Genomic DNA, 11,818 nt, shown 5'->3' with positions numbered 1-11,818 from the left:
TTTTTTTTTTTTTTTTTTTAACGTTTTATTTATTTTTGAGACAGAGAGAGAGCATGAATGGGGGAGGGGCAGAGAGAGAGGGAGACACAGAATCGGAAGCAGGCTCCAGGCTCTGAGCCATCAGCCCAGAGCCTGACGTGGGGCTCAAACTTACGGACCGCGAGATCGTGAGCTGAGCTGAAGTCGGACGCGTAACCAACTGAGCCACCCAGGCGCCCCGGAATTTGTGTATTTCACGTAATGAAATTAAACATTTCTTGGCCATCTTTCCATGTCAGTTTATGGAAAAATACCTCATTCCTTATATGACTTCTGCTGACTGTTCCACTGTGTAGCCCCACGTGGCTTTTTGAGCCATCCCCTCTTGGTGGACATTTAGGCTATTTCCTCTCTTATGAGCACATTGCAGGGTCCTTGAGGACAATGGGATGGCTTGTGAGTTATTTTTCTTGAACATTTTTAGACTTTGGTTTAAATGAATGAATATTGGGGTATGGGAAGACCAAATCAGGATAAGTGTACCGGTGGTGGTGGTTCCCAGAAGCACCCCCAGTACCTGGGTCTGGTGTTGCAAGTGAAAGGTCACGGCCGTGCTGACCTCCCCGGTTTCATCCCATACCTCAGAGGAGATGATGGCTGACCCCACCTGGGTGCTTAGAAACCTGTGGAGAGAAGGGGAGCTTTTAAGGGCACCATATCAGTTGGCTGTGTGGCAGAGGTCATGGATGGCTGAGGTCATCTCATCCAGGCCCCTGTGTGGGCGATGACACCCTCTGTGTCCAAAGAAACATCAGAAAATATCCTGTGCTTGAAATTTGGGCATCTGGGTTCCAGTCTTGCCTTGGGGACTTGGTGGTAAATTCAGTAAGCCCTGTCTTCTCTCTGAGTCTCAGCACTGATGCCAGGACCCTAGACAGTAGTTGAGCCAGGTTCCAGCAGCGTATCTTTGGAAGGCCCAGAGATGTGCGTGTCTCGGGGATGGGGAGGGTTTGGCTCTGGTTGCTAAGGGCAGAATTACCTACCAGAATGATGGCTCTGGGATAGGATGGAGGCCTGGCCTTCCTGGGGAGGGGATCCAGACCCTCAGCAGCCTACTGGGTAGGGCCCACTCACCTCTGCAATTTGCTTGCCTCTTCTGAGCTATCAGGGGCCTGGGGCTCCAGGCCAGGCTCCCCTAGGGTTTGCTGGAAGACACTCGAGCTGAACCAGCTGTGGATCACGGTGACTCCAGAGAGGCCTGGCTGAGTGGAAGGAGGCCTAAGACCCCACCCTGTGACTGAGCAAGCACCACGGGTTGGCCCCGAGGGAGATGCTCTGCCCACCTTACGATCAGGGAAACTGAGGCTCAGAGAGATGAATTGACTTCCCAAAGATCACCCGGTTAATAAGTGGAGAAACAAGAATTCCAACCAGCAACAGGGCATGCACTTAACCTGGCAGCTCTAAAGCCCTTTGCCTCATGTCCTGATTCCCCAGCCCCGGGTGACAGCAAGGGTGGCGGCTCCCTCCACCACCCACTTCTAAGAGGAAATGGGTGAGGTTCAGCGGAGGAGACCAAGTGAACACCTACTATGTGATAAGCACTTTTAACCCCACAGCAGCTTACAAGGCAAGTACTAGCATGAGTCTTCCAGATAAGGAAACAGGCTGTGAACAGTGAGGTGACTTATTCAAAACAGCAGAGTTAACCCAGGGCTAACTGGCGCTAACCCAGACCCCAGCAGGGCCCCACCACCTCCTCACCCTCACCCACCTTTCCCGAGGAGGCGCTCCACTTCACCTACAGGGATGCGGATGTGGCCGGGCCCCTCCGGATGCCCACCGGGCACCGTGAACACATAGCCCTCCGTGCCAGCCTCCGTCAAGCGTAGACTCCGCACCTCCAGGCCTGGGATCAAATGGGGTTGGGCGGCTGGACCTTCCAAGGGAGGTCTTTCTGCAGAGCTGGCCTAGCCGGCAGGGGCTGCCTCCCCTCTCCCCACCACAGGCCTGGGCCACTATTCCAGCTCAGAGAGGTTCTGCGACTCGCCCAAGGGAGATCTGACTTCTTCAGGTCTAGGGGAGGGGATCACTAGAAGCAGGTCCCTGGGGAGGGGGGGGGGCAGGACCTGACTATCAGTGAGCCGTCAGAAACCACTGGGCACCTGAAGGACACAAGTTTTGCCAAAGTTCCCCATAAGTGATCTCCCCCAGTCAATCTACAAACACTCACTGAGTGTGTACTTGGGTCTGGCCTGAGATCCAGAAATGACTCAGAAATACCCCCTGGCTTTCAGGGAGCTCTGGCAAAAACGAAGTAATTACTACAAAATGCAACAGGAGATATTTCCAAGACATAGGGGTAACAGCAAGAGGAGGAACTGTCAGGAGAGAGCTAAAACCAGGCAAGGCATCCTAGAGGAGCTGATGCCCAAACAAGGTACTGAAGGCTATACGGGAGTTTGCTAGGAGGTCGAGGAAGAAAGGGCATTGTGGATGGAGGGCACAGCACAGACAAAGGCAGGGGACAGAATGGAGTGTCTGCGGTGGTGCTGACAGCTCCCAGTGACCAAAGCTGAGAAGAAATGTCTGAGCCCGGGCCCCCCCAGGGCCCAGATGTATGGGATGGGTACACAGCAGGCTCACCGACACAGCGACGCTGGATGTGCATTCGGGGCCGCCCAGGGGTCAGCGTGGTGCTCAGCCGGGGCGCCAAGCGCTGTAGACTTGCCACCAGGGACATGGGTCCGCCAACCACCTGGGAGGAGCCACATCTCAGCCCCTCCTGCTTTGCACCTGCCAGCCGCGACCGCCATAGTTAACACATTCTCAGAGATCTGTGAAGTGGCCTGCCTGCTCCAGACCCTCGGTGGCCCCGTAGGGCCTCCAGGATCAAGTCCTGGGTCCTCAGGCTGGTGTTTGAGGCCCTGCCCGATCGGCCTCCTCTGACGCCTCCAAGCCACGTCATCCTCCAGCCCAGGCGAAGGCCTGGTAGTCCTCCGTGCCTGCTGGCCGGTTGTTTGCTAGCTGGGCACACTCTGCAGGCGGGGCCGTGCCTCCCCCTCCTTTGATCTCACTCTGTGCTAGACCTATAGAAGGGACTCGACCTTTCGGTTCCAAAAGGGAAGCCGTGTGGGGGGTGAGGCCAGGTGGGGGCGGGAGGGGGGGGGCTTGCAGTAATGGAACAGCTACTCTAGGCAGGGCAGGTATGATCACCTCTGTTCTCCAGGGAGGAACACCAGGGTTCAGAGTCCAGCTTTTCCTAGCCTACCACAGTGCCTCAGTCCCTCAGCCAAAAATGGGTTTATACCCTTCCCAGGTTGGGCACTCGCTGCCCAAACAGGGGAACCGTTCTGTGGAGTCGGCCTCCCACGCTGTGTCATCTCCACCCCGTCCTCAAGCCTAGGTCCCTGTTCTGTCCTCCGAGGCCACAGAGGCACCATCTCTGCTCCTTCTACCCCAAAGGCTTTCAGGTGATGTCTATGATCCCTTGTTCTCTCCTTTCTCTAGGCCAATCACTCCCAAGCCTACAGCCACTTCTGCCAGGATGATGTTTCTAGCACCCATGCCATCTGGATAGGATCTCTCTGTGCTCTCCTGAGCGTCTGGGCTGTTTTGGAAGACAAGATGGCTGGATACTCAGGATAGAGGGCCTGCCTCTGAAGGTGGGCAGCAGAATCTTGGATATGGGGGGGGATCCCTATGGATTCCTGGCTCTTATTTTCAACCACAGAAGCTATTATTCAAGAACAGTTGTATGTGGAAGTTCAAGTTACATCATAGGTAAAAGAGGAGCTTCTCTCGAACGCAGAGACGGACCCAGCCCACCCACGGCTACACAACAAGCTGGTGGCAAGGACGGCAAGCCCCCCTGCCCCACCCAGCCCTGCCAGCCTCACCTCACTGATTGAGAGCCACGCGCCAGCCAGCTGCTCCTCCAGGACCAAGCTGGCCACAGACACGATGCCCTGGCCTAGCTGCTCCCAGGGCCCTGTTAAGAGCTCTGGCTCCCCAGCCCCGAGGGCTGTCACTCTCTTTAGGAAGTGCACGACAGCCAGCAGTGCAGCCGGCCCCAGTGGAGCTGACTCCTTTGCCAGGACCCTCTCCAGGATACCCAGGAAGCTGGAGGCCTCAGCCAGCGACAGGTGTCCAGGGGCTTCAGAGAGGGGGTCAGGAAGCAGCTGTGGGCAGAGGAACCACTTACTGCCGGCCTGGCTGTTAGGAAGAGATCTCCCAGGGATCACACTTGGGGCCCCCTAGGGTCTTCTTAGTGGGCACGTGTCTAACCCAGCTCTCCAGAGCTCCAAAATAGGGAATACGAACAACCTTAATCCCTGAAGACACATTTGGTGGGTGTCCCCTTTATAGGTGAGGAAACTGGGCGGCAGGGAGGTGACCCATAGTGTCCCCAGACTCTTCAGCCCCCAGGAAGGGGGCTCACCACTATGGTCTTGGCCAAGGCATTGACTCGGCTGATAACATCCTGGCCAGGCCACGACTGGGCGTCCTGCAGCCGCTGATAAGTGTCTGCAAAGGAGGGGATGCCAGGCTGAGTCCTGAGCAACACCGCCCAGAGGTGCACCACCCACCATCTGCTGCCGAGGGAGGAAGAGCATGTCGATAGCTGTGCGTCCAGAACCTTACACAGTGTTCTAGATGGGGAAACTGAGGCATACAATGGCAAAATCATTTGCCCAAGGACACACAGCTGGGGTTCATCCCCAGGTCTGTCTGGCCCCGCTGTCCTGTGGTTTGAACTCCGTGGAGACCCTGAGACTTTGAGAAGATTCTAAATTCACAGTTTGTGCCAAGTGCTCACTCCCTCTCAGCCTACACTGGTCCATGCCCAGCTTCCCCTTCAGCAGAGCCCTGGGGACTGCCAGGGCGCACCTGTCCGGTAACAGCAAAGGAAGAAATGTGGTTGAAGGCAGAGCAAAGAGCCCTCGGTGCCGGATCCTGGGTTCCACGTAGGGCACTCTTCTGAGGGCACTGGCAGGGATGGGAGAAGTGTCAGCGCTTTATCCTGGTTCTCCAGCAGTCCCTGGAGTCACCTGTTCGGGCCTTGTGGCCCCGGAGTTAGGGGGCGACGTGGTAACCCGGGTGAAGGACGCTGCAGCCAACACAAGGCTGGGCAAGGCGGCCAAAGGTCGAGCCTACTCAGGCTACTGGGACTGGGCATTTTGCCCGACGTCTGGGGGGCCTGGGGGAGCGTGACCAGAGCTGGGCGTGGCCAGGTTCACAAGCGGTGGGCTGGATCTTGAGCTCACAAGGAAGCGCGCAGAAGCCAGGGAGCGGGGCGTTGAGCCGAAAGGCGGGGCGGGGCCTACGAGCCAGAGGGCGGGGCGGGCCATACCTGGACAGAGCAGGCGCACCCGCAGGGGCGGCAACAGCGAGGGGGTGACGTCCAGGGCGCCCAGGTCCCAGCGGAAGAGCAGGCCGCCGGGTGGCGGCGCGCAGGCCCGTGCCTGACGCAGCTGCGCGGGGCTCAGGGCCCGAGCCCACAGGTGGAAGTCGGTGAGGTTGCCGCTGAAGGCATCGCGCGCCGAGAAGCCACCGCCCAGAGAGTCCTGATCCTGGCCCAGCACGAGGATGCCGCCCGCTGGCACCGGGTGGCCCGCGCCCAGTCCCCGCGCCCCGGCGCGCCGCCGCCCGTCGGCAAACAGCGCCCAGCGCCCGCCGCGCTGCTCCCACGTGGTGCACACGTGGTGCCAGCGGCCGTCGGCGCGGAAGGCGGCGCGGAAGGGCGCGTGGTGGCCGCGCACCACCAGCGCCGCGTGCACGGCGCCGCCCGGCTCGGCGAAGGCGCGCAGCTGCAGCGCGTTGGCCAGGGAGGGCGCGGCGAGGGAGAAGAGCGCGGCGGCGTCCGGCGAGGCGGCGTCCCACTGCACGTGCGCGCACGCAGTCAGCGCCCCCAGCGCGGGCAGGGGCGTCCGCAGCCGCGCCGCCCTGTCCGCGGTCCGCTCGCCGAACGCCAGCGCGGCCGTGGGGAGCGCGCCTGTGGGGACACGCGGGCCGGGACCTCAGTGTCCTCAATCTGCGCACTGCCTCTGACCACCCACTGGCGGAGCTCCGGGGTGTCTCCCAAACTCGGGAAGGAAGAAATGGGGGCTCCAGTGCCCATACCCAGGCGGTCAACCCTGCATTTCAGTTCTGGATGAGGGAACCTGAAGGTGCGACGGGGACTTCCGGGCTCCATTCGGTAGGACTGTCACTGTGAGCTCCGGTCTCTAGAGCCACCCCCCCCCCCCGCCCCCCGCCACCTCCTCCTCCCCACTTCCCAGGCCCTGGGCCCACACTCACGCCTCTGGGGGGGTCTCCGCAGAGTGGCCTCCCTTTGGCCCACCCAGATGGGGTTGGGCAGCCGTGGAGCAAGGACCTCAGCTGGGGGCGCCAGTGCCAGGTGGCCAAAACGCTGCTCACATGACTCTTGAGCCTGCCACCAGCTCAGCTGCTGCCCTGGGAACCTGCACACCCCGTCTGGGGTCTCCACCACCTCACCGGGGTCCACTGGAGCTGCAGGGTCAGAGGAGACACAGTGTGGGAGAGCAGTGTGTGGGCCTGTGACCCTTGGGGTGGGTTGGGCGTGGATACTGAGCTAGGAGTCATTTGGGGCTGAACGCTCTATGAACTGGCGGGTCTAGTCCTTTTGTTTTGTCATCTGTATGCTAGCAAGAATAAAATAGACACAAGTGAAACCTTCACCCCATGGCCGGGGATGGTGGGGCTGAACTAAATGGCATCTCCTCCCTTCCTTTGCCTTAGAGGCCAGTGCACCAGGTGGGCCACAGGCTGGCGGAGCTGGGGAAAGGGGAGCCTCTCTGGGGCCCTCATACCAACCTGGGAGCCAAGAGCTCCTTGCTTCACCTGGGGAGTTGGAGGGTGTCCCAGAGAGACTCCTTATCTGAGAGAGAAGAAGACAGGTTGGGGCTGGGTTGGGTCCTGGCAGGGTACACTGGAAGCTGCAAGCTCTGTAGTCAGACCTGGGTTCAAGTCCCACCCAGAGTGTGATCTTGGGCAGGCGCTTCACTGCCTTGAACCTGTTTCTCCCGCGTGAGGAATAAACAAGCTGATGAGTGAATGCAAAAGGTGTAGCACCAGTGGATGCTTTTAGTCTGTTGTTATGCCAGGGGCTTATCCTGTGTGACCTTTGCAGTGGCCTCAGAGGTGGCCACTTGGAACCCAGCAGCTTCGAGTCTCCCTTGGCTTCCTCCCCCACATCCCCCTACCAAGTTCAGGTACCAGGAGGTAGAGGAGGCAGAAGCACCAGGAAGCCATTCTGGATCCAGCAGGGGCCAGTGAGGGACTGCAGGCAGGGGTCACAGGTGTGGCCAATGTGGACTGAAAAGGAAAAACGCAAAGGAAAGTAGCTCAGCATCCTGCCTTACTACCCGCTCTGTCCCCTACGGGGTCATATTCCCCATGTTTGGCTCCCAGACCTCACTGGGCTGGGAGCCCAGGATGGGCTGGGCACATCTATGTGACATTTACTTGTACAAAAGGATGGTCTCCAGGAGCCCCTTCTAGGACCACAGCTGGGAAACACTGTAGCCCTGGTGAGCTGGGAATGGCCGGGGGTCAGGGGGAGGGAAGGCCAGAGAATGGTGGGAACAGAGTGCAGGACCCTTGTAGGTCTCCTTGTGTTCTTTTGGGCTCAGAGCTTGGCATTCAAGGTTCTGCTTAATGAGGCCTCTGCCAAGCTTTCTGGCCTCACCAGTCTCACTATCCGCCCCTGCAACCACCTTTCCCCCTGCCCCCCAAGCTGCTCCCATTCCCCCATTTCTCCAGGCAGCAGCTCTTCTCCAGAGCTTTGACCATCCTGTAGCTCTTGCCCGGACTGGCCTTGCTCCCTCAGTGGCACCTCCTACAAGATCAGCTTGTGATCCCTTCATCTGCTCAGCACCCTGGCCAGGCGCTGTAGTGAGCTGAGGATACCCTAATTGTGGGTGGTTTGGGCATTACTCTCAAAAGTCTGGGGGGCTTCAGGCCTCCTGGGTCTCTGCTCCAGCAGTGGCCAAGCACAAATGGGTCTCAGAAAACACTGGAGATGAAATAATGCTCCGCTGTGTCCTGCCAGCTGGCCTCATGCCATCTGGAAGTCTGAAGCCGTCACCAGTGATAATTCCTACCCTTTCCCCCTTTCCAGATAAAGTGCATAAATATGAAAATCAAACACATCCCAGCATGGGAAAACATGGGGGTTCACACTTTGGACTCTGAAAAGCACCAATTTATTGTTGCTTTTCCCCTTTTTAAACAGCATCTATGTCCGCCCTCCTCCACCCCCCCAACCCCACTTTAGTGGGTGGGAAATGGTATGAGTCTGGTCCAAGACTGAGGCTTGGTGCCTAGTCTGTGCTGGGCGCACAGTGTGGGCTCAATAAATGCTGATTGTCTCACTCCCCTGTTCACTCTGCCTGTATTTGCCCCCACATACTCCTGGCCCCCCCTTCCTTGCTCACCAAATGCTCGCTGGCACCCAAAAGGGAGATGCGAGGTCTGGCCGCCACTGCGTGTCCCTCCTCCGCAAGGGGCCAGTGGGGAATCCCTCTTGGGCTGATGGGCCAGGACCAGGGCCTCCGCTTCACCCGCGCTGATCCCTCTCCTCTTCAAAGCCCGGGTCCTCACCTGCTTGGTCTGGCCCGGCGCCTACGGTCGGCTCACTCGCTGCGAACTGTTCCTGGGACGGAAATCCAGCAGCGGAAATCTGCTAGCTCTCTGCGGTGCGGTGGAAACCTCGGGTGTGGGGCGGGGCCGAGGCGGGGCGGGTTGGTACTAGCAGACCCCGCCCCTCGACCCCCGCCCCGCAGTCAGGGACGCCCGCCTTCTGGGCGCGCGGAGGGCAGGGCAGGCGCCCCAGCCGCGCGAGCAGTGGGAGGGCACGTGGGGCGGACCGCGGGGAGTTCCCCAGTTTCTGGACTGGACCCGCCGCGCCTCTCCCCCCTTGATTAGAAGGGGCCACCTTGCGAGGCTTGGATCCCAAATAAATTTGCAAATCCTTTGAACCAATCCCATCTCAGGGTGGACCGTGGGAAAGGAGGGAGCGTTCAGTACCCTGCGCTGGCCCCCTGCAGGCCTCATTTCCTTTACCTTCAACCCACCGTGAGGAGGGCCCACCATGAGGACTGAGGGCTCTCCCCCAGGTTAGACAGCTAATGAGTCGCAGAGCCCAGCCTTGAACCTGGGTCTTTCGGTCTTCATCCAGGCCATTCAAAACGTAAGGGCGAGGTGACAGGAGAGGCCGTGTGTGTGTGTGTGTGTGTGTGTGTGTGTGTGTGAGAGAGAGAGAGAGAGAGAGAGAGAGAGAGGTGGGGGGAATTGAAAAGTTTTGGCCTCTGAGGGCAGAGCCTGGGACAAGTGGTGGGGCCAGGAGCAGGGAGAGAAGCTAAGGGGACAGGGGAGGGACACAGAGGTGGAGCTCCAAGTAGGAATGATGTGTATCTGGGACCCATGGCACTCTCCTGCCTCAGTAGCAGGGATTCCTGCTTGGGAGGGAGGTCAGACAGATCCAAGATCACCTCGACTGACCTGAAGCACGTTGCCTAATTTCTCTGAGCCTCAGTTTCCCCATATGTAACATGTATATAATAGTATACAAGTCGTGGGGCTGCTGTGTGATTTAAGTGACTGACAAAGCCTGTGGCTTCTACCTGGTGCGAGGCATACAGTCCGTTTAATACCCTTGTCAAAACTTACCTTACAGTTGTTAAAGTAGCCTGCTGGCTGGGGTCCCTGGGTGGCTCAGTTGGTTGAGCATCGGGCTCTTTTTTTTAAACTTTTAAAAAAATGTTTATTTTTGAGAGACAGACAGAGAGACAAAGCACGAGCAGGGGAGAGGCAGAAAGAGGGAGACACAGAATCTGAAGCAGGCTCCAGGCTCTGAGCTGTCAGCGCAGAGCCCGATGCCGGGCTTGAACTCATGAACCGTGAGATCATGACCTGAGCCGAAGTCGGACTCAACTGACTGAGCCACCCAGGCGCCCCAAGCATGGGACTCTTGATTTTGGCTCAGGTCATGATCTCAGGGTTTGTGATTTTATATTAAATATAAATATATATATTTATATAAATAAATAAATAAACTTTAAAAAAATAGCTTGCTAGCAACATGATGGTTTATATTTTTTCAATTGTTTTTATTGTGGTAAAATACATATTAAAAAAATTGCCATCTTATGATGATTTCTTTTTATTTTATTTTATTTTTATTTTTTTTAACTTTTATTTTCTTAAGTAATCTCTACACCCAATGTGGGGCTTGAACTTACAGCCCTGAGATCAAATGTTACATGCTCTACTGACTGAGCCAGCCAGGCACCCCAATGGTTTCTTTTTAAAAGAATAGGGAAGGGAATCAAAATGGCGATATATTGGTGTCCAGTGTGCTCTTCCTCCAGCTTTCCCTAGGCTCGAGAATTTTCAAAATAAAAGTTGGAAGATAAGAGGTCCCCATTGGGGCAGAGTTCTGAGCCCTTCCCAGGTTCCTGGGCCTGCAGACTGTCTGCAGAACTTGACTGTCTTGTGTCTTTGTGGCCCAATCACCCCCCCCCCCCACACACACACCCAGGGGAAGCCGAGATGGTGGGCCCTCCCACATTTGCCCTCTCTCATTCAAGGCAAAGACTCTTGGGGCCCCATTTTGTGTATGTGCAAACTCAGCCCAGAGAGAACACTGGGCTTCACATAGCAAGGAAGAGGTGAACCCAAGGTCTGCCTCTTAAGTCCAACCTCATTCTCTCGGTGGGTGCAGTGCGCTTTGTATCGACCCCAATTCTCCCAGCCTCCTTTGCATGCCTCCTGTGTCTCCTAACCTTCCTGTCACATCCCAAATCTCTCCCCATTGCCTAAGTTACCACCTTCCCAGCACTGGTAACGCCCCTGCTCAGGGACTCTGAGCCAACTCCCTCCCTTCAGTGGGGTCACATTTCCTAGGAGTCACTCCTGGAGATGGCCAAGTACTAGGGGGCGAGAGTGGGCCTCCATGGAGCCTGAGCTGTTGAGACCAGTTTGGGCCACATTCTAACCTAATCTCTCCTCCCCAGAGCCTGGGTATTGTCCGACTGGCAGCCTAGGGCCATTCATCGCCTTTACTGGCGGGTGGCTCTGACAGGCCTCTTGTCTCGGTAGACAGGGCCTGGAGGCTGTGAGTGAGTGATAGCCACTGGGGTCCCTGGGCTCATTGTCTGTGTAGATGGGGTGAGGGGCAGTGGGAGCTGCCAGAGGTGCTCATTCTGGGGCCTGGCCCTGCTTTGGCCCCTCAGCCAAACTGTCCATAGTCCAAGCCTAGGAATTTTGGAGGGAGGAGCCAGCAACCGGGACATTTTCACTTCGGGGTTGCCACAAACCCAACAGAATTGGAGCTTAGCCGTCAACCAGCTTTTCTGTGACCTGGGCAAGTCTCTGTACCCTGTATTTTCTCACACAGAATGTAGAGAATCACCCCTTCTTCTCAGGGACATAAAGGGTGGCTATGAGAAGAGAAGCGTGAGTATCAGAGCTGGGGGAGCCCCACCACCTGCCCAATTGTCACTTTTCTCCAGGGGCGACTGGCTCCTGCTCTGTAGATAAAAGTGAGTCCCTTCCCCTGCCCCTATCCCCCTGCTGGCCTGGGTCCTGAGAAACCGGATGGGCCCAGGACCAGCCTTGCCTCCCCTCTTGCCCACTCCAGCCCCTTCTCCACTCAGCAGTCAGCGTGAGCTCTGCAAAATGTCCATCTGCTCTTGTCCCTCCCCTGCTCAAAACCTTTCTGTGGGTCCCTGATGCTCCAGGAGAAAGTCCAACCACCGCATGTGGCCAACACTATCCATCTCTGCCCTCCGTCCTCCCTCACTGGGCCGCTTCC

At 57.5% G+C, this 11,818-nt stretch overlaps 1 protein-coding gene across 1 annotated transcript in view; it reads right to left on the bottom strand.

The window, feature by feature from the left end:
- ADGRD2 (adhesion G protein-coupled receptor D2) overlaps positions 1–7,347 on the bottom strand; it is a 26,788-nt gene extending 19,441 nt beyond the window's left edge. The window contains exons 1-11 of the mRNA XM_049637708.1: positions 7,219–7,347; positions 6,817–6,880; positions 6,280–6,492; positions 5,333–5,974; positions 4,870–4,968; positions 4,421–4,506; positions 3,879–4,160; positions 2,626–2,737; positions 1,754–1,888; positions 1,114–1,237; positions 557–662 (exon numbers count right to left, since the gene is read on the bottom strand). Coding sequence (XP_049493665.1) covers positions 557–662; positions 1,114–1,237; positions 1,754–1,888; positions 2,626–2,737; positions 3,879–4,160; positions 4,421–4,506; positions 4,870–4,968; positions 5,333–5,974; positions 6,280–6,492; positions 6,817–6,880; positions 7,219–7,254 — 1,899 coding nt within the window. The 5' untranslated portion in view covers positions 7,255–7,347. The remainder of the gene's footprint in view (positions 1–556; positions 663–1,113; positions 1,238–1,753; positions 1,889–2,625; positions 2,738–3,878; positions 4,161–4,420; positions 4,507–4,869; positions 4,969–5,332; positions 5,975–6,279; positions 6,493–6,816; positions 6,881–7,218) is intronic.
- Positions 7,348–11,818: the final 4,471 nt, after the last annotated feature.

The sequence above is a fragment of the Panthera uncia genome, chromosome D4 (assembly GCF_023721935.1).
Source record: "Panthera uncia isolate 11264 chromosome D4, Puncia_PCG_1.0, whole genome shotgun sequence".
In the NCBI taxonomy this organism is placed as follows: Eukaryota; Metazoa; Chordata; class Mammalia; order Carnivora; family Felidae; genus Panthera; species Panthera uncia.
Note: the sequence above shows the minus strand (reverse complement) of the source record. Positions and strands in the feature narration are given on the sequence as shown.